Source organism: Bos indicus x Bos taurus, chromosome 21 (assembly GCF_003369695.1).
Source record: "Bos indicus x Bos taurus breed Angus x Brahman F1 hybrid chromosome 21, Bos_hybrid_MaternalHap_v2.0, whole genome shotgun sequence".
Taxonomy (NCBI): domain Eukaryota; kingdom Metazoa; phylum Chordata; class Mammalia; order Artiodactyla; family Bovidae; genus Bos; species Bos indicus x Bos taurus.
Window position 1 is genome coordinate 35006346 of NC_040096.1, and position 27917 is coordinate 35034262.

Below are 27917 nucleotides of genomic sequence, written 5' to 3' on the forward strand. Positions count from 1 at the left end.
AGTTGTCCATCTCAACATTTCTTAAAGTCCTAATAACTGGCCATCGTAAAGTTTACTTATCTATGTAACAGCTAACTTATTTTGTTTTCCATATTGGTTACAATAGCTAGAAACTGGGATGCCCATGAAGGTTGCCAGATAAAATACAGGATGCTCAGTAAAATCTGAATTTCAGACAAACAATGGATAATTTTTTGGTTGCCCCAAATACTGCATGTGGTATACTTATACTAAAAAGTTATCCCTTGTTTATCTTATACTCAAATTTTATTGTGCATCTTCTACTTTTGCTTCCTAAATTTGGCAATTGTAATGCTCTTGCCTCTTGCATGACACCTATAAACCCAACCCTGGGTAGGCATATTGTAAATAGAAGGGTGAGAAATGTTTTGGTCTTATAAATCTGAAAAGTCTTCAACTTCAGATTTACATCAATGTCTAAATTTCAAGTAACTACTTATGATAAATTTAGAGACTTAGTCTTATTTTAATCATCAAATACAAAGCCGAAATTTTTGAAAGGCTAGGATATAATGTTAGGGAAAAAACATCATTTTATTTACCTTTTCACCAAAGGTTTTAGAAATCTCGTATTCCTGGGTAGTTTCTCAGGTACTATGCACAAGTTCCTTATCTCTATTCCAAGTAAGGAATCAGACTACAGCCTTCACCCTGAGGATTATCTGTTCTGTCTGTACTATCCAAAGGATGTGTGCTGAGTGGGTTTCCCCAGAGTGGGAATGAATTTGACAAATCATAAATGACCATTTTTAGACCCAGTTACTGTTCTTGAGAATTCACAGCTTCTCTTCACTAAAATTCCAAGTAATTTTTAGTTCTTGATGCTTCTACGTTACAGCAGAGCAGCAACTTTTAAAGGCCAGGTGATGACGGAGTTTTTATTGGTCTATGTGAACTAGGAAAAATAAGAACCAGAACCAGATGTAGTAATGTTTTCATAAAGCTAAATGTTTCCAATTTAAGGAATAGCCCTTTATTCTCAGAGATATGTCCTTTTTATCTTTTGGTGTTAAAGTTTGTTTCATGAAATTATGAAGATTTTAAAACATGTAGCAAAGTGATTGGTAAACTTAAATCTCCAAAATTCTTTTAAAAATTGTACTTCTCTGTAAATCTAGAAGTATGGGTAGGCATCAGGCAGCATGACTTTTATATCTATTTTGGAAAGTACTACTTCATGACCAACAATATTAAACAATTTAACCTCTGATATATGTCCTTTTGGGGCTGTGTAAAGAGAACTGGACTCAAAGAAATGCCCTAGGTTGAAGATATGTTGGTGGAAAAAGGACATTTCTATGTTCTTATAAAGTTCACAAAATGTGTTTCAAGGTTTTTCTTTCCTACCAGAAGATCTGAATATTGTGCCCTGATCTCTGGCACAGTATCACTCAATATTTTAAACATCGTTGTTCTGGTAAAGTCAGCAGTACCATATGCATTCTATAAATGTCAAACATAAAATGCAACACATTCAGCATTCTATAAACCATGGCAAACAACTCAGCATTCCAGACATTTGAAATATTTATAATATAGCTTAGCTCCTTCCCAGCTGGAACAAAAAAAGTTACTGCGGTTTGTTTTTGCAATTCTTAAGGCCAAACATGGATTAGGAAAGTTTAAGAATATTTTCTTACTTCTTTCATAAGAAAGGACTTTGATAAATATCCTGGAAGACATCATGATATTATGAACAGGTATACATAATTTCCATGTTTTTTAAACAAAATATTCAGACATGTACTAGCACTTTGCAGAAATCCTGGTTGAATATTTTAAAATTCAGTTTAATCCCCACACCATTCCTTCAAGGTATATGTTGCTATCCATAATACAAAAAAGCACAGAGAGGCTGGGTATAAGGTGAGCATCTTAGAGAAGGTTACAGAGTGACAGCCATCAAAAACAGAGCTAAGTGAATCTAGTCTGTGTTATTTCCACTATATCAAGATGGGCAATTAATGTGTTCTAGTTCATTATGAAAGTAGAAATGGCTCTCATCTGTTTCAGATTATTTAACCATGGGATAGACAAAATATGTTCATGATCCTTGTCACACCAATAAATGATACCTTGGAAGTCCTCTCCTGGAGCTTTGGTTTGGTTCAAGATTTTGATGGTGAGATATGATTCAAAAAGCCCTTAATGCACGAAGTCACTCCAGGCTCAGGATGACTCCCCATAACCCACCAGCTGTTTCACAGCATGTATTTCAGTGTAGCTTACAGTCAGTGAGCAATGAAAAAGAGAAAATAAAAAATCACATCTGTGACCCATTTTTCTTTAGTTACTAGTCATTTATATCATGTACAGATTTGGGTGGAACCTAAGGAACTAGTCCTTCGTTACTTCAATTTTCTCACTGAAAATAAAAGCATCTGCTTTTAATTCACCTTTTGGGAATGAGATAAAGTAGAATGACTACCAGAAAACATGGGAAAGCATACAAAATCTCCAACATAACCGTGGGTAATATTGTCCTAAATTTAAAAAATACATAAAGAATCAGATAGACATCTCATAGCTTCTGCTACAGTGTTCTGCTCCTAAGAGCACTCAGTCAATGTCAGATGGTTGTTAGCAGTTTGTGTAGCACCATATATCTCAATTGTGTTTGGTGCAGTAGTTACACTGGTGGGATCCCAATAACCAAAACAAAAAAGCCCCCAAACTGGGCTTTTCCAGTTGTATATTTTAAATATTTGTACTGTTATTCTTATTGATGTGTAATCGTTGGTTTCTATTTTTAATTTCTCTCTCCAAAAAGTTTCTAAGAAAGCAAGTCTTATATAAAATATCAAGTTCTCTAGGAAAAGATGGTATTAGCTGCAACAAAGAGGATGGAGTGATGAGAGAGTGGTGGCTAAAGTCTGTACGGGTTTATGATTAATATCACTAACAGACATCTACAGAGAACTGCCAGATGGAATTTTTGAGTCTCATACATATCTTGTTAAATTGGGACTCTCTCTTCTGTTTGGCAGAATCAACATAAAGAAAAGAAGCCTGGGTTTATTGAGGGAACTTGAAAGTCCAGGTCTCCAATGAATGAACGTGGAATAAATGAGAAGCCCTGACCGTGGTAGAGCTCCATCCCTTATGAGCTCTGGGATCTCAGGCAATTCCTCATAAATCACTTTCCTTGTTTGTACATGGCAGAGGATAACTGAAGTTTGTTCCTTTGTTATTTCCTAAAGGGTAACAAAAACTCACTGGAGGAACTACGATATGGATTCCTCTAGATCTTAAGAGCTATTGGAAAACTTCCTGACTCTCTCACAACAGTAAATGATCTAAGCAGCCTGGCCTCCTCCCCTGCTCTGTATCTACAGGCCATCAACAACAATATGGTTTTTTAATACAATTCCACTTGGTATGTGAATTGTAATCACTAGAGCATGTCCGCTGAATCCCTGAGTACGTTAAAGTTTTAGTGGTGGGGGCAAAATTACACATGAAGGTATTCTTGAGAAATAAGCAACTCTTTATACTGTGCCCACGGTCAGAGTATGTGTAGGAGTGCAAGGTTCACATCCCACAAAACCATTATTCATTGACAGAAAACATCAAGACATCTGGAAGAAATATAAAAATCACAGCAAATGTGACAGATTCTATTAGAGCACTCTATTAATATATTTGGATTAAGAATGACTGTATACATCACTTTTGTTTTTCCATAAGAAAAACAAAATCTTTTTGTTTTATCTTTTATCTTTTCCTCTTAGGAAAGATAAATATTGTATTCTAACGATTCTATTTTACTTATATGATTCTATACGTATTCTAACGTATTCTATACACAGAATCTAGAAAAATGGTACTGAAGAATTTATTTATAGGGCAGCAATGGAGAAACAGACATGGAGAACAGACTTACGGACATAGGGGGAGGGGAGGAGAGGGTGAGATGTAGGGAAAGAGTAACGTGGAAACTTACATTAAATAGATAGATAGCCAATGGGAATTTGCTGTATGGCCCAGAAAACTCAAACAGGGGCTCTGTATCAATCTAGAGGGATGGGATGGGGCAGGAGATGGGAGGGAGTTTCAAAAGGGAGGGGATATACGTATACCTATGGCTGATTCATGTTGAAGTTTGACAGAAAACAACAAAATTCTGTAAAGCAATTATCCTTCAATTAAGAAAAAAAAAAGCACACTCTTAGGATGCATACATGTGCTCTGTGTCATCATCTGTCACCTCACCTTACACATGCCCACACCCAGGGCACTCACAAGGTAAAATATTTGCACACCTTGCTCAGGGGTATGTTCCTACAGTGTTTGGGAGAAAAGTACAATACAAAGTCACAGTCTGCATCCTGAGATTCGTTCCAGCCCAGGGGACTCCAGAGGAAAGCCATTTGGTTCTCCTTTAGCATACCAGGGCTTCCCTGGTGGCTCAGATGGTAAAGAATTCACCTGCAATGCGGGAGACCTGGGTTCCATCCCTGCATTGGGAAGATCCCCTGGAGAAGGGAAAGGCTACCCATTCCAGTATTCTGGCCTAGAGAATTCCACGGACTGTATAGTCCATGAGGTCGCAAAGAGTTGGACATGACTGAGCGACTTTCACTTTAGCACACCAATCAGCAGGGGTGAATGAGGGCTAGCCTGCTATGAAGGGGACATCAGAGACATATGTGTCCCTGGAATTCTAATATAGCTAAGAAGGCTTCACTTTATACCCTCATCTGAAGGTCTGCACGTTGATGGACAATGCTAAAGAAATACCCTTTGATGACGATAAAAATACATGACACTTACAAATAGTCTGCTTTGTGGAAAAACAATCTGCCACATTTCAAATTCTGAATCTAGCCAACACTGAAATGACACTGTCTGGATTAAGTGTTGCAAGAGAGAACTCACTTCATCCTGCCCTTATGTGTCTGTCAACTATTAACTATCCTTTTAAATGCAGCTCAGCCATCCCCTTGGTATATCATATTGTTTGATATCTGTTTACACCTGATGACCCCCCCAGGAAGGTAAGTAAAGTTGGCAAAGGTGCCTACCTGGTTGCTGGATGTCCACAGGTAGCTCAAGACCTGACAGAGAGCTGGTGCTGAGTAAATGCTTATGTGAACAACTGGACCTCAGTCTAGATGTGGTTCACTGAACAATGACCCACACAGAACAGAGGAAAGAGGGAGAGGTAACTGAATGAGTTAGCCAGAGGCGCTTAGCCTCAGAACCCAAGAAAATTGTAGGACATGCTTCAGTTTAAATGGAACCTTGCCTCAAGGAATAAATTAATTTCTTTCTGCAAATAATTTACCATACTTTCTAAAAAAGAAAATAGGTTTACAAAGCATCTATTTGGTGGTTCTAACACAGAAGTTGCCAAAACCATTCAAGATTTCCTTAGTTCACAGATTTGGGCATAAAAATAATAGGGCAACAGTAAAATCCCATGGACGGGGGAGCCTGGTGGGCTGCAGTCCATGGGGTCGCTAAGAGTCGGACACGACTGAGCAACTTCACTTTTACTTTTAACTTTCCTGCACTGGAGAAGGAAATGGCAACCCACTCCAGTGTTCTTGCCTGGAGAATCCCAGGGACGGGGAGCCTGGTGGGCTGCCGTCTATGGGGTCGCACAGAGTCAGACACGACTGAAGCGACTTAGCAGCAGCAGCAATCCTTACAGAAGGTCAGTGTAAATAAAATAACAATGGGGAACTGTGTGGGATTTGATCACATTTTATTAAGAAGAATGCAGAGAGAAAACCAAAGTTCCCCTTGGGACCTAGACTTAATACAACAGGTCCGTTATAAGTAAACTGTTGCTAGTATTTGGGGCAGACCATGGTTTTTTTTTTTTTTTTTAATAAATTAATTGAAAGTAAATGTCTCTTCTAAAGTTCAACATATGTGATTAATTCCTTCAAGGCATCTTTGTAGTACAAATATATCATCATCATAGTGGTGGTGCTGGTTTAGTTGCTAAGTCGTGTCTGACTCTTGTGAATTCACAGACTGTAACCTATTAGGCTCCTCTATCCATGGGATTTTCCAGCCAAAAATACTGGAGTGGGCAGCCATTTCCTTGTCCAGATATGACAGTATATCATCTATATTATCAACTCTGCTTATAACAGGCAGAAAAAAGCTACTATCTTACAAAAAGTAAGCTATATGAAGCTAAGACTTCACCTGCAGGGTCCTGTTGTTCCTAACGCTACATAACATTCCAGCAGCCAGACTGGCTCTACACCTCTGCCTTGCATCTTTGTAGATGGCTTGGTAGCTTAGGGACCCAGCAACTGAATGAATGACTTTGTGTTTTTTAAGGTAACTGACCTTGAATAAATTAAGAGAGAGGTAGAGTGGAAAGTAGGAATGACCAAGGCTTGAGGACAAAGTCTTCTAACCATCCAAAGAAGAGAAGATGGCTGAAAAGATGCTGACTGCAGAAACCAATGCTTCCTGCCTCACACCTGCTCAGAACATCCCTCCCTGTTTCAATTTATGGGGGTCTTCACAACTGCAGACTTTGGACATGTCTCCTGGATCCTATAACCAACACGAGAAGATCAGAGCTCCCAGTCTATCCTCTGGAGAGAAGGAAATAACATGTTTGGAGGAGAGAATTTCAAACAAGCCAAAGAATTTATTTCTGTGTAACTGACTTTCCCCATGGGAAAAAGAAACAGCTGGCCATCTGGAATATACACAATCAATAAATGTAAGAGCAGAATTCCATGGAATTGTAGATACATAAATGACAATCCTATCACAACTGGTATTAAAGAAAGTGTGGTTCAGTCAGGCAGATCTGTTCTTCAAAATATCATTCAAATGGCTTCAGTTTTTCCAAGGATAGGTTGGACTAGAAACAAAATACCTAAGAGGCCTGGTGAGTGGCCAGGACTCCAGCAATCTTCGCCATTTTAATATGTTGAAATTATTATGAACCAAAAAGAAACAACAAGCAAGATGATTTTAAAGGCCCTGATGATTCCTTCATTCTTAGAGCAGAAACAAAAGTGCTTAAGTTATTATATTAATTGTATACTGCAATAAAAGTAAGAAAACAGTTAAAACTTCTCATATCTCTGACCCTCTCCACTTAGCTCCCTTTTTTAATACCTAGGAATATGCTGGCTAAAATATATCCCCAAATTCCTAAACAACTTTAGGGAGTACCATTTATACCAAAGACAGTATCAATGATGTTCCCTGGAATGTACCATTTCGTGGCTCTGAAAAAGATGTTCTTAGAGAGGGCCTGTGTTTGAATTTTAGCTCTGCCACTTGAGGACAAAGGCTATATGACTGTTGGCAAGTTATTTACTGATCCCTCTGATCCTATTTCCTTCTCAGTAAAATGGAGATAATAAGTTGCATTTCCAAAGGCTGCTGTAAAAACTAAATGAGATAACATGTACAGAATGGAGGTGGAGGACAGCACACTGACACTTACCAGTTCTCTAAAATTAACAAGATCTACCACATTTCACAGCGGGGAAAACCACCACGTCTAGCACTTGTAGCCCATACCATAAGGACAGACCAGAAGATTTTTGAAATTTGGAATAGATCTCACCTGTTGAAGCTGGGGTAGGTACCCTTAAAGTTAAAGGTGTCAGAATGCAGTGACCCAAAAACCACACAATTTTTCTGTCTGTGAATTGTGATAACTGGCAGAAAGGAAGCCTAATCAGCATGCTAATTAGCCAGGGTGTGCTGGTACAACTGTTATCAAGGAAAGACAACTGTTTAAATAAGACAGGCTGTCCTCATTAAGCACTGCGTGCTGCCAACAAAGTGCAATGTGCTTAGTTCCAGCGTTTTGGCCTTCCTTAGAATCCAGAACCAGGCAGTATCTAACTGCACTAAATCTTTATTGGATTATTAAGCAGTGATTAACCTATACAATAAAGCCATACCTCAAAAACTATAGATTCTCAAATGACAGGCCTGACAAATTTTGGAACTCATTTAAACTAACCTCCACATGTTACATCAGGGAAAACCGAGGTCTACGGAAGAAGAGAGACACATGATCCCAGAGGTGGAGACAATTCTGGACTTGGACTCGTGAACTTTTTCTTACAACAGGATATCAGTCTTCAGTTTCATGCACTACACAGACCAACAATTTGACACCGAATATGCAGATTCTTGTCTCAACTCGGCATAATTTGGGGTTCATAGGGTGGTGGAAGATATCAAAATACTGGGTCAATAACAGAAGCAGCTGGCAGCTGCATACAGTGGGAAGCGCCCCAGCATGCATGCACACAACAATGCATATGGAAAGGCTCTTAGGGACCTGCCAGTCTGGGGTTTGAGTGGTGGCGATTAGGGTCTGTTAAGGGGCCAACTATAGAATAATTCTCCACATCAAGGATGTAGAGAGTGGCTAGCTCAGAGTGGATACTCAGTACCTACATGCTGTTGTGACTGGCAGATGAGTGAATGAAGGAATGAAACGGGTTGTTCTGAGAGAAGAAATGAGAGCTTCAGAGACAAGAGGGAAGAAGGCTACCTAGTGCTGCCCTTTAGGGGAGGAGGAAGGGAAGTTCCCAAAGCTCTCCTTAACCTTCGAAGGACGGTGCAAAGAGTCTGTCCCCTGCCCCCACCCAAACACCCTGCTTCCATTCTGAGGAAATGCAGTCATCCCCATGGAACCACTTCGGCTTCTGACGCTGTCTGCCTCCCGTATGGCACCTGGAGGAGTGGAGTGCTCGAGGGAAGTCTGTCTCCAAGGGCAACCGAAATTTCAAATCCATATGTCACACTGTTTTTTTAGAGGAGACTCTGCTCAAGTGCTAGCTAGGCAAGCAACTGACGATACTACACTGCTACCGACGGGGAAAATGTTTCCTAGCATAAGATCAAGAAGCAAGTTTGATTCTAGGATGGGACAGAAAATTCTAATGAAGAATGAGGGAAAGCTGGAATTTCCTTGCCAATTTTCCATTCCCTGAGAACATGGCCATCTGTGGTCCTCAGCCTGGGTCCTCTGACCTTTGGCCAAGTCTGTTAAGGCTGGACTTTCAAAGCACAATTCATTTGATCAGCACTGATGCCACAGACAGGAGAGGGGGTTCTACCTCATTATATCTTCCAAACAGTAAGAGGTCAGTGTTTGATATTTCCTTTTCTTTCAACATTTGTGTCTAATAGTTTTTTCACTTTTGTTCATAGGATGCAGCCACATTGAAGAAAATATGCACTCATCACCTCTTCTGTTTTTCTAGGACTAATTAAAGCAGCTATAACACAAAGGTCTGCATCAGCATTTGAGAGGCTTTTCAAGGTTCGTATGGTGTGAGCAACTTCCTATGTCAGAAGCACGCTGACACTTCAGCGGATAATAATGAAGTGCTGACAGCATTTTCTCCCACCACATCTAGTGGACTAATGGCTAAGTGACAGTGTGCACAGCAGCCATTAGGACAGAATGATGGATTCTGCCTCATATTCATATGAAAGATATATATAGCTCAAGGGGAAAATGTAATGTTTCTAATGTGACCTTCACTTGACATTTGATTAAGACAAAGTTGGTACTTTTTTTTTTTTTTTTAGAAGATGCTTTCAAAACCAGGAGAACATATCAGTGAAAAGATCAATGATATACATACTCTTCCTTAACTCTGAGTGACTGGCAAGGCTTTACACTTTCAGCAGTTTCAATTCTCTAAAAAGAAACGCCACCTAGAAGAAACATGCTGCTGCTGCTGCTGCTGCTAAGTCGCTTCAGTCGTGTCCGACTCTGTGCGACCCCATAGACGGCAGCCCACCAGGCTCCTCTGTCCCTGGGACTCTCCAGGCAAGAACACTGGAGTGGGTTGCCATTTCCTTCTCCAATGCATGAAAGTGAAAAGTGAAAGTGAAGTCGCTCAGTTGTGTCTGACTCTTATCGACCCCATGGACTACAGCCTTCAAGGCTCCCCCTCCATGGGTTTTCCAGGCAAGAGTACTGGAGTGGGGTGCCATTGCCTTCTCCGGAAATGTGCTAAGCACCCTCTAAACATTTCTCATTAACGTTCCCGTACTGGTACTTGCTCCTATAAGGCTGGCTTACAGCTCTCATCCTAAGTCAGCTCTGTCTGCCAATTAAGGAATAAATGAGAGACTGGTTGCTATTTGAGAGAAGGAACTGGATCTGTAGGCATATTCATATCAATAGTTGTAAAACATCTTGAGAAATACTAGGAAAAAAGCAACTCTAAAAATGTCCTGTGATGAAATGATAGAAATGGTAGTGAGGAAACCAAATGCACAGGTTTTTCTAATAAAGGGACAGGCTTCCTCTCCTGGTACAAATAATCTGATCTAAAGGGTTAATTCCTTTAAAAAGATTGGTTTTTGGATAAGAGTGAAAACATACCACTGAGTCTTTAGCATACACAGAACTCCCAGAATGGTCCTCAGGCAGTCCAGCTCTGAGCATCCGGATTCTTTTTTTCTGGTCTTTAATTATGCTGCTGAGCACCTAACTCTTTATATAAAAGCGAGTGGAAGGAAACGGGATGGCTAAAGGCATTCAAACGCCCACTCACCTCCCATGATTTTGGACTGGCAGTTAATAAACTCCGGCTTCCTGTCTGTGAGGTAGCGCTGGCAGGTGTGGTGGAGGATCTGGAAGAAGGTACATTTTTCTGAGGCTGTGCTGGCTACCCACTGGTCAAAGGCATTTTCAAACAACAAATCAAACTCTGCAGAATCCTGGAAAAGACATTGAAAGAATTAATGATCTCCATCTCTAAAAATTGCGGCTTCCAGTTTACCATATTAAGACTCATAAAGGCTAAAACTTTTCCGAGACTTTGTTCCTAATCACAAGGTTCATCTTGATTAGCACCAGGGGCACAGAGTCCACCTTTCTCTTTTTATCAAGCAGATCTCTTGTCTCACAGTGTTTTGAGATGTCCCCAAGAAGCAACGAGCACAGAAGTCCCTTTAGCTTAACCGCATATCAACTTGTATCCTATTTCAGATTATACATGGTCTTTCCCATTGCTCAAAAAAGGATTACTTCAGGTTCCTGGCACTGAACAATATTAATCTTGTCCCCAACCTTTGGTAGGGAAAGATTATCCCTTATTATTGTAGTGTATAGTTTGATTTTACATTTCATCTTTCCTCATCATTGATATATGGTTAGTGTATAAGCAAAGGAAATTTACTTGCATACATAACTCTACCATGAAATGTTTCATGTATTAAATCCAATGGAATTCTAATACATCATTTTTAAGGTGCAGTTCATTTATTTGATTTTTGGTAAATAAACCTCATCCCTGATTGCATTAGAAGACAGATGGAACTTTGCTGAACATGGTTTTTCATACTGATAATCACAGATGTGATTATCTGAACTCTGCACTTGGCACTTCGCTCTTTGTATTGGAGGTAGCTAGCATTTCTTCAATATGCATCTCCTTAGGTGCCTCTGTCCAACATGATGAAAAGATTTATAATTTCCCATAAGACAGGCACAGGAATCAGAAAGTCTCAGCCACATAACTGGAACAGAGAAATAGCCTTGTCAAAAACGACTCAGACACCCACCAGTCTGCCAAGGTCAATGAGAGAGTCACTGTGAGAGAAGGACACCGTGGCTCGGCACTGGACAGTTCACTCACCCGATTAGGATCGATGCCGTTAACCTGGCGCAGCTGCTCGAGCATCCACTGTGACCGCCGCACAAATGACGTGGAGCCTTCAAACTGTTTGACCTTCGTAATGGATGCCTGTGTGGGTTTCTTGTTGGTCACTGCCAAGAGAAGACCACTCTGATCAGTGAGTGTGCAGGGTGGGTTGGTCCCATTCACAGGTGTTTCTGTCTTATGCCTACATGCATATGTGCCATAAAAGAGAGAGAAAAAATGACATATTTGTGTGTGTGTGTGTGTATACATGTGTATCCGTGTAAATATAGAGGGAAGGAAGAGAGAGGGAGAGGGAAGTGCAGAGACAAAGAGAAGCAGAGGAAAACAGAAAAAGAATGAGTATGTGTGCCTTTAGTGAGAGGCGAACTCAAAAGGAACAGACGTTATAATCTGCACCCTCGAGCAGTTACAATATAATTTTAACTGTAAGGGCAGCTTCATTGATGCCTTCATCCACTCACATTGAACACGACAGGGACAATTAATAGCAAGCCCCTCTAATGGAGGCTCCAAATAAACCATGATGGTTAGCAGGGAAAGCAGCACAAAGGGCTGAGAGCATCAGGTAGGGGTGGCTGGAAAAGGCTACCTTTTAAAGGTACAGTTTACTGGTTCCCTGATGCAACTACAATGCATATTTCTAATGCTACAGTCCAGTGTAAGTATTCCAGGCTTCAGTGATAAAAGAATAAGAAATACCTCACTCAAAAAAAAAAAAAAAAAAAAAAGCCTTATAGTTCAGTTCAGTCATTCGAACTTTGCAACCCCATGGACCGTAGCACTCCAGGCCTCCCTGTCCATCACCAACTCCTGAAGTCTACTCAAATTCATGTCCACTGAGTTGGTGATGCCATCCAACCATCTCATCCTCTGTCGTCCCCTTCTCCTCCCGCCCTCAATCTTTCCCAGCATCGGGGTCTTTTCAAATGAGTCAGTTCTTCGCATCAGGTGGCCAAAGTACTGGAGTTTCAGCTTCAACATAAAGTACAGTTAGTTTGTATCTAATCTGCATCTGATTATAACCCTGGCCCCCCTCCACATATGAATTCCTTAGGCTACCACAGCTGCAGGCCTGCGGCAGTTCCTCCTCTCGGCCTTGGTCAGTTCTCCCTTCCATGCTGAGGATGGACCTTCTCACTTCTCAGACAGAGATCAAGTACCAGCCAGCAGGAGAGAGTCACTCTGAACTTTTGCCTGTCTGCCTACTTCTTGACTTAGAGCCTCAAGGGAGGGGAGGTAATTAAGTATTTTAAAAGGATTTTCCTCAAAGCTCCTCCTGAGCTCTGGCTGTAGGAATTGTAAGTTTAAATAGAATTGATGCTATTAAAGGAAGCAGGAAAAGTGGAAAGCACTCCTCGTAATGAATGCAATCCTAGTAAGCCTGTACATCAATGCTACATTCTTTCTTAGTTTCAAAGCAGCCCACAGATCCCACACTTTGAAATAACCATGCAATGCTCAACAGATGGCAAAATGAATCCTTGCGGGATGAAGGACAGAAAGTACCTGTGCCAGTTACGGTTGGTGGTAAGAAGGCTCTCCTTCACACACAGCAGAGTTTATCACAGCTTCAGTGTCTGGGGTCATTTAGGCAGAAAAACAGTGACCAAGAGGGGAAAGTGAACAAAAATATACGGGTACCCCGCCTTTAGGTGAGAAACCTATGGTCTAGGACTGGGCTTTTTTTAGGATCTCAGTCCATCCTTCTCTTTTTGTTCCTAACCAGAATTTAGCAAACATTTTTTTTTTAATTTCAAATAATGATTAGGTTTAATGCCCATGATTCAGTTATATTTTGGCTAAACGCTTATGAACATTTCACACCAATTGCGTTTACTTTCATGGTTAAAAAATCATCATCCCTTAAACAACCAAGATCAAGGAAATGTTATTGTCTTCCATCCACAAATGGCCTGTCTGGCCTACAGCTCCACATATAAGCCTGTTTAAGTCCATGAGGAACAATCTTTCCCCTCACTAAATTCATGCAATATTACCAGTCTACCCAGGGCTGTCTATCCACTTAATTCATTTAATTTGTGTGTCCATGTGACACAAAAGGGACTCTCCTAAATTTCTCTGATAGTCATACCCTGCTCTGCTGTTTTAATAGCAAAGGAAACAACACATCTGGAATATATATGGGTCCTAAAATGTGCTTAAAAGATTAAAGAATGCTTTGCAATAACAGGAAAACATGGGTTCCTGTATTAGACCCACACCCCTAAACACACACAGAGGATTTCCTTCCTTGTTTATGTAAATTACATGGCATTTAGGCATCCTGGGAAACATGAAGGTTTTCCTTCTGACTTCAGTTAACTCTTACTTTTATTACTGGTTCACTTATTTCCAACTAGTTTACAGCATAATAAAAGTTCAAACATAATTCATGATGGTTGTAATTATTGGCCTGTTTGGGACTGACATTTTAGGAAAGCAAGTTCCACTGGAAGTTTGTCACTGAACATGAGAAGGGTAGGAACTCCACCCACCCAACAAATGCCCCTCGGAATTGTTCACGAGCGATCACATTGCTTCATGGTCATTTTTAACAGAGGCAGATATGACTTCATCCATTCCTGCTTTTTTTACCCTCTATTAGTTTACTCCTTGCCCAGTTCTTGGAATCTGATAATTTTCCTGGGCACTGAGCCCGGTTTAGTTTAATTTTTGTTTAGTGTTATTATCTCCAACATCCCACTTTCTATTTTGAAGCAGGTGCCTTAAAATTATATTATTATATACACATTATATAGAATTAAATGAAGACTTCCCCCTTCTGAAATCAAAACATTTGCACAATCATGCCATTGCCAGACTTTCTGAGTTCTGTGTTTGAAGAAGCCATGTTTTAACCCCTTTCTATTTTGGTGTTTTCCGGATCCACAGCTGTTAAAAATAAGTCATTCAGTCAAATTCCAGATGTCTAGTGAAAACAGCAATTCACCTTCTCCTTCCCAAGGGCAGCTAAATTACAGCACATTCTGGAAAATGCAACCAAATGATCTGGATCAGTACCCCGGAGGGTAGATTTCATATTCATTATTTTGAAAAACTTTAAAGGTGAGATAATCAGGGCATTTTGTCATAGCTTCATCTTTCATGAGGAAAAGGTAAATATACAAGCATTTAGAGAGGGTATGATGATATTCCCAAGTAATACTGCAGACTACCCAGAATCAGCCCCATCCCCTAATTTGCCACTCCAACCCACACATCAAAATCACCTGGGAGTTTTACAACAAAAATACCCAACACTGTCAGTCAGAATCTTTGGGGATGTAGTCCTGGCATCCATATTTTAAATCTTTCCAGTTGACTTGGAGGCACTTTGAGTGCTAACAGCTACTGAACTATGTGCTTACTCATTTAACAAATATTTATGGAGCATTTATTAGATGGAAGATACAGAAGGAAGTTTTGAGGATTTTTCAAATATTAAGAAAGAAGTGGTTCTCAATCAATAACTTTGGTGAGGAGGAGATAAGAATGATGCTATAGAGAATAAAGCATCACAGAATAAATGACACAGGAGTCATCTGAGATGTATGTGGGGGGGGGGGTGTGGATTTAAGGACCAAAGTAAAGTTGGGGAAAGTCAGGGAGGTTTCATGAGGCAGCCACATTCTGGGCAGTATAACATCCCTCACCAGGACATCTGTGATTTTCCCCAAATTGGCCTTTTAACCAGCTTGACCATTCAAACTGGAATATATAAGGCTGAACCATCTTTTAAGAACTCCTTGCCAAAACAATCTTAAGAAAGAAGGACAAAGCTGGAGGTATTATATGCCCTGATTTCAAACTATACTACAAAGTTACAGTAACCAAAACTGTACAGTACTGGCACACACACACAAAGATCAATGGAACAGAATAGAATCTAGAAATAAACTCATGCATATATGGTCAATTAATTTCAACAAGGGATCTAAAAATACACAGTGGGGAAAAGACAATCTCTTCAATAAATAGTGTTGGGAAAACTTTCACGTTGCATCCACATGCAAAAGAATAAAACAGCATTTACAAAAATAAACTCAAAATGAATTAACATCTTAAATATATGACCTGAAACCATAAAACTCCTGGACAAAAACATAGGCAGTATAGTCTCTGACACTGGTCTTAGGAATGATTTTTTTGGATCTATTTTCTTAGGCAAAGGCAACAAAAGCAAAAATAAATGAATGCGACTACAAAACTAAAAAGCTTTTGCACAGTGAAGGAAAACATCAACAAAATGAAAAGGAAACTTACTCAATGGGAAAAGATATTTGCAAATGATAGCTCTGATAAGGGGTTACTATTCAAAATATATAAAGAATTCACACAACTTGGTATCAGTAAAAACAAACAATCCAGTTAAAAAATGGGCAGAGGACCTGAATAGATAGTTTCCCAAGGAAGACATAACGATGGCCAACATACACATAAAAACATGTTCAGCATCACTAATTATTCAGTTCAGTTCAGTCGCTCAGTCATGTCTGACTCTTTGAGACCCCATTAATTGCAGCACGCCAGGCCTCCCTGTCCATCACCAACTCCTGGAGTTCACTCAAACTCATGTCCATCGAGTCGGTGATGCCATCCAGCCATCTCATCCTCTGTCGTCCCCTTCTCCTCCTGCTGCCAATCCCTCCCACCATCAGAGTCTTTTCCAGTGAGTCAACTCTTCACATAAGGTGGCCAAAGTACTGGAGTTTCAGCTTTAGCATCATTCCTTCCAAAGAACACTCAGGACTGATCTCCTTTAGAATGGACTGGTTGGATCTCCTTGCAGTCCAAGGGACTTTCAAGAGTCTTCAAAATGCAAATAAAAACTACAATGAGATATCACTTCACACTGTCAGAATGGCTGTTATCAAAAAGACAACAGATAACAAATGTGGGTGAAGATGTGCAAAAAACAGGACTGCTGGTTGGAATGTTAACTGGTGCCACCACTGTGGAAAACAGTATGGAGTTTCCTCAGAAAATCAAAAAAAAGAACTACCATATGAGGCAGGAATTCCACTTCTGGGTATTTATCCAAAGAAAACAAAAGTGCTAATTTGAAGACATATGCACCTCTATGGAGAAGGCAATGGCACCCCACTCCAGTACTCTTGCCTGGAAAATCCCATGGATGGAGGAGCCTGGTGGGCTGCTGTCTATGGGGTCACACAGAGTCCGACACGACTGAAGCGACTTAGCAGCAGCAGCAGCAGCATGCACCTCTATGTTCGTTCCAGTATTACTTACTATAGCCAATATAATGAAGCAGCCTAAGTGTTCATCAATAGATGAACAGACAAATCAGATGTTGTATACATATATAGTGGGATATTACACAGCCATAAAATAGCAAACTTTTTCCATTTGCAACAAAATGGACAGACCTAAAGGGTATTATATTAAGTCAAATAAGACAGATAAAGACAAATATTGTATGATTCATTTATATGTGGAATCTAGAAACAAAGCTAACAATCAAAACAAAACAGAAACAGACTCACGGATACAGAGAACAAACTGGTGGTCGCCAAAGGGGAGGCAAAGGGAGGGGCTGGATGAAATAGGTGAAGGGGATTAAGAGGCACAAACTTCCAGTTATAAAATAAGTCATGGGGATGTGATGTACATAATAGGGAATATAGTCAATATTATTGCAGGAACTTTGTATGATCAGGTAGTTCAGTCCCTCAGTCATGTCTGACCCCAGGAACTGCAGCATGCCAGGCTTCCCTGTCCATCACCAACTCCTGGAGTTTACTCAAACTCATGTCCATTGAGTCGGTGATGCCATCCAACCATCTCATCCTCTGTTGCCCCCTTCTCCTCCCACCTTCAATCTTTCTCAGCATCAGGGTCTTTTCCAATGAGTCAGTTCTTTGCATCAGGTGGCCAAAGTATTGGAGTTTCAGCTTCAACATCAGTCCTTCCAATGAATATTCAGGACTGATTTCCTATAGGATGGACTGGTTGAATCTCCTTGCTGTACAAGGGACTCTCAAGACTCCTCTCCAACACCACAATTCAAAAGTATCAATTCTTTCCTGCTCAGCTTTCTTTATAGTCCAACTCTCACATCCATACATGACTACTGGAAAAACTATAACTTTGACTAGACGGACCTTTGTTGGCAAAGTGACGTCTGTGCTTTTTAATATGCTGTCTAGGTTGGTCATAACTTTTCTTCTAAGGAGCAAGCATCTTTTAATTTCATGGCTACAGTCACCATCTACAGTGATTTTGGAGCCCCCCAAAATAAAGTCTGTCACTGTTTCCATTGTTTCCTCATCGTATGGTGACACATGGTTATTAGACTTATCATGGTGATCAATTTGTAGTGTATATAAGTCTTGAATTATTATATTGCACGTCAACTATACCTCAATGAAATAAAAATTTGATGGCATCCCAAGGCATTTAGAATAAAACCCAAATCCCTTACCATGACCTGCAAAGTCCTGGATGATCTGGCCCTTAAGTACCTGTTCATTCTCATCTCGTTCCATTCTCCCTTTTGTCCCCCAGGCTCCAGTCATCTTTTCCTCCTGGGAAACAGCAACCACTGTATACCCTTTGCAAATGCTATTCCCTTTATAGAAACTCCCTTTTCCTATGTGTGTGTTTGAGAGTATGTTTCATTGTTGTCTCTTGCTCACTGTTCTGATTTCAGCTTATATGTCATCTCCATTGAAAAAACTTCTGTGATTATCATATCCAAGCAGGTTCCCCATCATGTTATTTTTTTCACTGACCTCTGTTTATTTCACAACAGGTTTATTTCAAGCCTGGGTAAAATATTCAATGTTTACTTCTCTGACATATTTGTGAAGAATTAAAATTAGATTGTTATCAGGTCCATCTAGTTCTAAAACACAGAAGATATGGATAAATCCCCACAAAGATAGGAAGTAGTGATGTAGGATCCTATAGACTGACATAAGCACTTTAAATTTTTTGAAGCTTTTTAAACATAGCTTCTGTTTTTTTTCTCTTGAACTTGACAATATCTCTGTGACAGAGGCAGGGTTATTGCTATAATCATGTATTATATTTATGGACAATGAAACTGGGGCACAGAAAGAGTTGACTTTCCCAAGCAATGTTGGTAATTAAAAACAAAACAAAACAAAACAAACCTGTGACCTAAACAATGAACTAAGAGTCTATATCTGTTGCTCTTTCCACTACAGCTTTTTGCTATAATGTCAAATGTCACATTTCATTGGGTGTTAAAGACTATCACAACAGAGAAGCCATTTCCAGAATATCTATAAGACCACTGAGTCATCTGCATTGGGACTCACTCAATAAGTCAAGTTTTGGGGTTATCCAAGCCTAATGCTTCTTTTCACTCATTCCTGGACATCGTTGCTTTCGGTGGTGGTATCAGAGGAAGACAGAAGCATAGGGCAAACCAAGCGCATGTCTTTCTACTACCAGTTCTGACAAAAAGAATTTGGTTTTCATTGCCTCCATGCCTCCTCTTTAGCCTTTCTGGAGACTTGATCTACTTCTCAGCTGTAGTTAAGAAGCAGTGTTAGAAACTCTTAGGTCTACAATATCATTACCGTCATTACTCAAGTGGTGTAACAATCTCTTTCTCATGAACTAAAGGCCTAAAGAGTTAAACGGTCCAGTCATGACACATCATTCAGAAATAAGACACTTAGTTATAGTCAGAGTGGAGACCACCAGCTTTGCTTTTGCCCAATCAGAAAATTCTATGTAATCAAAACCAGATAAGCCAGCCAATAGTAAAGCACCATCTAGTCTGATCAGAACCAGTCTTATATTAAGTCAGGAATTGGTGGAAGAGGGGGACAAAGGCTGTCATCAGAAATGAAAACCAGAAACACAAGTTACTTGCATGTGGTGCAAACCGGCAGAAGAACACGTACTCTGCCAGGGATTAAGAAGCTGATTCTCCATTTCAAGGTCCAGTGGTTTTGTAACTGCCCTTTTTTTTTTTTCAGTCACTCTTTCCCCTATAATCTCATTCATAGTATCATTTCTCAATTGCCCCAAACAGGAAAATCAATGTTGCCCAAATACAAAAGATCTAGTCTCAATCCTATTATTTTAAAGAAAACAAATAATCAGCATTTAAATAAAATAATGACTCACCACCTCTATATCCTCTACCTGAACATTTCTTTTTAACATTAAACTCAAATTGAATCTTATTATAACTTTATGTAGTCATTTCTAAAAAAAAAAAAGAAAGATGCTAAAGAACAAACTGCATTGATATCCTCAATACAGTCTGATGTTGAGGCTAAGGCAGCTAAAACTCAGAATTTACCATTTGTATGTACCTAAAATACTTAAAAATGTCATCATGCTTAGCCCTCTCTGTCTCGTAGTTGAGGGAAGGTCAGCATTTTGTGGTGTGCCTTAGCCCTCTGCTCTGCTGGAGTCTAATGGTCAGACGTTTTGAATTCAATAAGAGTGCTGATGTGAAATAAACAATTTGGAACAAAGAAAAAAAGTGATGTCTACACAGAATCTCACCAGGGCTGCTCTCTGTGTCAGAGGTGATAGACATAAAGGAACAAAAAGAAAAAGAAACTCTCTGAGATGTGGTTCAGGAAGTAAAAGCAAGATTGAGCATGCCTTCTGGGTGCAGATGTGGTGAAGAGATGGGCTAAGAGGACATAATGAGAAATGATTACTTGGAACTGTTTTTCTTAATGCTTTTCCCAAACCCTAATGTATGATAATTCCAGGTGAATTTCACAGTTGTTCAGTCACTCAGTCAGTCATATCTGAGTCTTTGTGATCCCATGAACAGCAGCATGCCAGGCTTCCCTGTCCTTCACTATCTCCCAGAATTTGCTCAAATTTATGTCCATTGAGTCATGATGCCGTCTAACCATCTCATCCTCTGTCACCGCCTTCTCCTCCTGCCCTCAATCTTTCCCAGCGTCAGGGTCTTTTCCAATGAGTCGGCTCTTCCCATCAGGTGGCCAAAGTATTGGAGTTTCAGCTTCAGTCTTTCAAATGAATATTCAGGGTTGGCTTGCTTTAGGATTGACTGGTTTGATCTCCGTGCAGTCCAAGGGACTCTTAAGAGTCTTCTCCAACACCACAGTTCAAAAACATCAATTCTTTGGCACTCAACCTTCTTTATGGTCCAACTCTCACATCCATACATGACTACTGGAAAAACCACAGCTTTGACTACATGGACCTTTCTTGGCAAAGTGATATCTCTGCTTTTGAATATGCTGTCTAGGTTGCTCATAACTTTTCTTTCAAGGAGCAAGCATCTTTTAATTTCATGGCTGCAGTCACCATCTACAGTGATTCTGGAGCCCAAGAAAATAGTCTGTCACTGTTTCCACCATTTCCCCATATATTTGCCATGAAGCGATGGGACCAGATGCCATGATCTTAGTTTTTTGAATGTTGAGTTTTAAGCCAGCCTTTTCACTATCCTCTTTCACTTTCATCAAGAAGCTCTTTAGTTCATTTTTGCTTTCTGCCTAATGGTATCATCTGCATATTTGAGGTTGTTGATATTTCTCCTGGCAATCTTGATTCCAGGTTGTGCTTCATCCAGTCTGGCATGATGTACTCTGCACATAAGTTAAATAAGCAGGGCGATAGATAATATACGGCCACAGTATCTATGGAGAAATAAATTTCTCCATAATTTATTTATTTAGGATGGCAGCTGCAACAGCAATTTTATCCAGTGAGATGGCTGAATATTTACAAAACTTAGAAGCAAAAATATCCAGATTGCTATTCCACATACTTTCAGATCAGGAACCCATCATCACTGCTACAGTTAATGGAGAACGAAGCCCGGTGCTCTCCACACAGGGTTGATTATTTGCTTCTCAACTACTTCTCAAAGCGTGTCATGATTTAGGGACACAGTCGTTTAGCCTCCACAGGCTCCCAAATGGCACCAATTCATGAAATGGCCAAGTGTGTTTTTGAGGCCCTACTCCTCTCCTTCCATCTTAGGTCCTGGGAGCTCACTGGCCAGATTCTTGAAAGGACCCAAATGGGCCTGAAGGGGTAGTCTTAAATCTGATTGTTTTTAGGAAGAAAATTTTTTTGAAGTAAACAACATCTACAATAACAAAAATGGTGGCATTTCAGCCATAACCATCAAGCCAGTAAGGACAAATACAGGATGCCCTATTAGAGTTCCTACTCCACTAACCCTGAAGGGGAGGGAAGGGAAGAGACAATGAACAGGGCTTTGAGGCTTGATTATTAAAGGCAAACTACTACGGTCTACAGGAGGGATAATCACCAAGAAAGGAGCTTTCCATGCAAATGTTTCCTTATTTGGTATCACTAGTTATTAGGGCTGTACCTACATCATGTTCTGATCTCCAGATTGGAGGAGGAGGAGCAGACTCAAAGTCTAGGAAATTTTTCCAAAGGGATACCAAAAGTAACTGTATAGGAAACTTCTTTTTTGTAAATAAGTTTGGATGAGTCCTTCATCAGAAAGAGAAGAGTAAGAACATCTTTCATCATGCATTCTTCAGGAAGGATGGTTTTAAAATGAAAGTACAGCATCAAACCAAAGTAACTGACAACTACACATCTGCAGAGCAAGCAAACCCCTAACCTAACTCAGCAGGAAGTACCAGCTATACTAGCTAGTTTTAATATTTGCAAATTACCCACAAGGAGACAGAATTACTTTTGCAATGTACAACGTCAATGTCTCATGTCAACATGAGCTTCATTTTAAAAAATCTTCCTGGAAATTCCCTGGCAGTCCAGTGGTTAGGACCTGATGCCTTTATTCCAGGGTCCTGGGTTCAATCCTTGGTGGAGGAACTAAGATTCTGTGAGCCTTGTGGCACAGCCAAAAAAGCAGCAAACAAACCAAACAACTTTGTGATCAAGATTTAAAAACAAACAAAATCTAGTCCCTCCCAATTATAACCTTCTTACCCTGTTGACAATGTTACTTTAACTATAGAAATATGTAGATTTTTATTGTGAAAGGGTATACATCTCAGGTCAATGACAGGCTCAGGCACACCATAAGTAGTCTTGGGGAGTTAAATCTTTATCTTGAAATCAGGAAGCATAATCCCCAGAAAGTGTGAGTTCCTGTCTCAAGATGGGTGCTGCCCTCTCCAGACAAGCAGCAACAATGCCCATTCTATTATAAACCGATACCAGTGCCAGTCCATATAACATGCATAAATGAACAAGCAAATCAACAAAGGGCTCTCCTGATCAAAGGAAGCAGAGGAAGAACGTCAGAAACCATGAAGAAGCCAACAACTTACATCAGGCTCAACTGTTCTGTTTCAAGATCAAGCCATGGTTGTAAGGAATGTGAACTGCTTTTTTACTAGAAAAGAGGGGCATCCTGGGAACTAAGGAGAGCAGAGAAAATGGTAATAACCAAGAACTTACAGAAATACTAGGGAACTAGAAGGAAAAAAGTTGTGGGTTCAGGCCTTTGAAAACAATCTTTTTTTCCCTGCATCCTTATTCTAGCAGCATCTCTCTTGCAATTCTGTTTGTCTCAGCCTTGTTGAAAACACAACTTCAGGCCTGAGATTCAGCAACCCAAGGTTTCCAATGTGCTTGAATTTTTTAGGTTCCTCAGACTTTCCCCCATATACCTGTGGGGAAAAAATCAACTTGCATGCATTTTGGGTAAAAGGTAAACATACAATGAATTATAAAACTTGGTTAATGCTATTACTGCAAGTTTGTATTTTATATGGAAAGGGTATAACATGTCTGATTTATACAGTGTAACCTTGAAACAAACACACGCACCCCAGCCAGGGAAATAAACGCCTCGACCTGTGAGAACGCTGATGGCTTTCTGAAAGAGATTAACTCCAAATATGAAATACTGTGGTATCCAATGAAGAAAATAGAAAGGGTTAACTGCAGCCATAAAGCCTCATTCTGTTCTTACTTCCTAAATTCTGGAAACAGATACAAACATCATTTTTGATCTATTCTTAGGAGATTTACAAACAGAGGATCTAAAGACAAAGGCATCAAAGCAGGGGCTACCTGACTCAAGAATGAATTAAATTACTCTATAAGCACCTCAAAGACTGGGAATGAAACTCAAAAAAGAGATGCTTTTAACATGACACTTCCCTTTCACATTATCTGTCATATACGGAAAGGTACTGGCCAAGGGGCAACTCTCTTTAGGGAAAAGTCATATTTGGTAGAAATTTAACACACATTTTACCAGTGAGAGGTGTTAAAAAGCATTCTTAGTTCTCAATGCCCCTTACAGTGAGAAGAGATAGAATCATTTAGTCTTTCAGCAGCTGTAAAGCAGAAGCCCTTATGTACCACCGCCTCACCACAATCGCCCCCTCCCCGCACCCATGTGAGGGGAGGGCCCAGTGCTCTGCTGCCTGACACAACTCCACTGTTGAGCACATTATATTTAAAGGAACCATGGAAGGATGTTATGTAGATACGGGTCACCTTCTATGTGAGAAGAGTAACAGCCACCCACAAGGAGACTTAAGAGAGAGACAGAGAATGTGCTAATGGGCCAGGAACATATAATAACAACATAGAATATCACCAGGTTTCTGGAGAAATCAGAGCTGCCGTGACTTAGCAAACGTATGTTGTCAAATATAATGACAACTATCAGTCAAGTAACGACAGATTTATCTGCTCTCTCTGCTTTCCACCCTTTTCACTACCACCATTTACTCAATACTTTTAATAGTACATTTGATGTGAAGGCTTATATCACAGAAGTTCTAGAGAAACTTGATGTCACTAAGAACTTGTCACTTTCACTCTTTACTGTGCAGGGAATAAGACCTAGCAACATGCTCTAGGTAAAGTGAAAGTTGCTCAGTTGTGTCCTACTCTTTGCGACCCCATGGACATGGAATACAGTTCATGGATTGCTCCAGGCCAGAATATTGGAGTGGGTAGCCTTTCCCTTCTCCAGGGAATCTTCCTAACCCAGGGATCAGACCGAGGTCTCCTGCACTGCAGGTGGATTCTTCACCAGCTGAGTCACAAGGGAAGCCCAAGAATACTGGAGTGGGTAGCCTATCCCTTCTCCAGCGGATCTTCCTGACCCAGGAATTGAACCGGGGTCTCCTGCCCTGCAGGTGGATTCTTTACCAACTGAGCTAGTTTTAGGTAAAGTGAATGTCAACTACATTAGTGAAAATTATCTGTGATTCAAATTAGCTGATTTTCGTAAATTCTAAGTGACAGCTACTAAAGCTAAACATCCATATACTATAAGACCCTGCAATTCTAACCTCATGTCTACAAAACAGAAATGAAGGCTACATCTACCTTTCTGCCTGAAGCAACCCAAAATGGACAAAGTGAATGAAACAGGGAATGAGAGTGGTTCCTGAGAGACCGGAAATGAATGAGGCCAGCTTCCCTGATGGCTCACATGGTAAAGAATCTGCCTGCAATGTGGGAGACTTGGGTCAATCCCTGGGTTGGGAAGATCCCCTGGAGAAGGGAACAGCTACGCACTCCAGTATTCTGGCCTGGAGAATTCCATGGACAGAGAAGCCTGGCAGGTTACAGTTCATGGGGTCACAAAGAGCCAGACAGGACTGAGCAACTTTCACTTTCAGCCCCATGACTGCCCTTCTTTCCTTGTTTGAGAGTGTTTTCCAGGCTGTAGCGTGAGAAGGAGGAACCCAGGCAGGGACTGCCAGACTCTCTGCACTGAGAAGATAAGAGCTGAGCACCCAGGGAGACCAATGTCCTTAAAATTCTCAGGACAGAGCAATGAAGAGAGAGAACTTCACACACACAGAACTCCAAGACCTGCAGAGATTCAGCCTTAAGTATTTAGCTGAGTACTTCTCACCACAGGTGTGTGAGGAAATTACCTGAGGCCAAAGAAAGAACCTGGAGAAGGCAATGGCACCCCACTCCAGTACTCCTGCCTGGAAAATCCCGTGGACGGAGGAGCCTGGTAGGCTATGCAGTCCATGGGGTCGCTAGAGTCGGACACGACTGAGCGACTTCACTTTCATGCATTGGAGAAGGAAATGGCAACCCACTCCAGTGTTCTTGCCTGGAGAATCCCAGGGACGGGGAAGCCTGGTGGGCTGCCGTCTATGGGGTCACACAGAGTTGGACACGACTGAAGCGACTTAGCAGCAGCAGCAGCAAAGAAAGAACCACTCAAAATGAATAGAGGGAATAGTAGAGCTAGACACAGTGTCTGTTCCCACCAGTCAGACATGAAAACCTCAAGATTCAGGAGGCCCCGAGAATACACAGAAGGGCCTTGCTCCACGAGTTAGGAATAATTAGCCTTAGGCTGAACAGTATTCCAGTTTCACTGACAAATGACAGTGGTGCATGAAATTTATAACATGGAAAAGTAAAATGTGTGACAACAGCAGCATAAAAGTCAGAATGGGAGTAAGGGAAGTGAACTATCGGGAGGTTCTTACACATGAATCACTTTATGGGGAAGCACGTTAAGTTAAAAGATATATTCCACAAATGCAAAGGCAATCACTAAAATAAATCAGAAAGTCATGGTTATGATGTTAGTTTTATTTGTCAATTTGGCTACTGGATAGGCCATGGCACCCAAGCATTAATATTTGGTCAAACACTCTTTTTGATGTTTCTGGAAGGGTGTCTTTGGATTAATATTTAAATTGGTGGACTCTGATGGCCCTCCATGATGTGGTTAAGGAAAGGAAAGGAAAGTGAAGTTGCTCAGTCGTGTCCGACTCTTTGCGACCCCATGGACTGTAGCCTACCAGGCTCCTCTGTCCATGGGATTTTCCAGGCAATAGTACTGGAGTGGATTGCCATCTCCTTCTCCAGCGGATCTTCCCGACCCAGGGATGGAACCCATGTCTCCCACATTGTAGACAGACGCTTTACCGTCTGAGCCACCAGGGCCTCATCCAATTAGCTGAAGGCCAGAATAGAACAGCAGATTGACTTGCCCAGGGCAAGAAGGAATTATGGTTTTCAGAGTTGAACTGCAACATTAGTTCTTTCCTGGGTCTCCAGCCTTCCAGCCCACCCTGCCCATTTTGGACTTGACAGCCTCCATAATTGCATGAGTGAATTCCCTGTATAAATATAAACATATATACTACAAATATTTATATAATATTAATATATACACACGTCCTATCAGTTCTGTTTCTTTGGAGAATCCTTACCAACACAATAGCTAATAAGCCAACAAAGAAAACAGTCTCACTCATGGCAACAGCTGTAAGAATAAAATACGAACATATTTAGCCAAAAGAGTACAAGGCTTGTGTAGTCAAAACCACAATACGTTATTGAAGGAAATTAAAGAAGACTTAGATAAAGATAAAAACATCTTGTACTCAAGGATTAGAAAACTTAATATTGTTAAGTATGGCAATAATCCCCAAATTGATCTACAGATTCAAGTGGACAGACACACTTTCGGTCATGGGTTAAAAGACTCAATATTATTAAGATGTTGAGAGGCAAGAATATACAAGGGAGAAAAGACAGTCTCTTCAGTAAACGGTGCTAGGAAAACTGGACAGTTACATGTGAAGAATGGGATTAGAACGTTTTCTCATACTACATGCAAAAATAAATTCCAAATGGATTAAAGACCTAAATGTATTAACATATATCTCACCCCTTGCTAAATTACAGCAACCCCTTGGTATCACTTTTCCAGTTCTCACTGGACCACCACAATGAGAATTCACCTCACACCTGTCAGAATGGCTATCAGCAAGAAGTCTGCAAATAACAAATTGTTGGGGAGGATGTGGAGAAGAGGGAACTCTTGTCCACTGTTGGTGGGAATGTGAGCTGGTATAGCCACTATGGAAAAGAGTATGGAGGTTCCTCAGAAAACTAAAAATAGAGCTACCATATGATCCAGCAACTCTGCTTCTGGGTATATATCTGAAAAAGAAAAAAAGAAAATGCTAATTTGAAAAGATACATGCACCCCACAGCAGTCCTGGGGCTTCCCAGGTGGCGCTAGTGGTAAAGAACCTGCCTGCCAATGTCAATGCAGGAGATGTAAGAGACACAGCTTCAATCCCTGGGTTGGGAAGATCCCCTGGAGAAGGAAATGGGAACCCATTCCAGTATTCTTGCCTGGAAAATCCCATGGACAGAGGAGCCTGGCAGGCTATAGTCCATGGGGTTGCAGGGTCAGACATGACTGAAATGATTTAGCATGCACAGCAGTATTATTTACAATTGCCAAGATATGGAAGCAATTCATATTAGTAGCATATTAGTAACTGCCTACACATATTGGGGGGT

The 27917-nt window shown here is 40.6% G+C and overlaps 1 protein-coding gene across 2 annotated transcripts in view; it reads right to left on the reverse strand.

Moving 5' to 3' along the window:
* Nucleotides 1-27917, reverse strand: part of STXBP6 (syntaxin binding protein 6) — a 277646-nt gene that overhangs the window by 48647 nt on the left and 201082 nt on the right. For both annotated transcript variants that reach the window (XM_027520726.1, XM_027520727.1), the window contains 2 exons: nucleotides 11631-11761; nucleotides 10545-10710 (listed from right to left, as the gene is read on the reverse strand). In XM_027520726.1, coding sequence (XP_027376527.1) covers nucleotides 10545-10710; nucleotides 11631-11761 — 297 coding nt within the window. The remainder of the gene's footprint in view (nucleotides 1-10544; nucleotides 10711-11630; nucleotides 11762-27917) is intronic.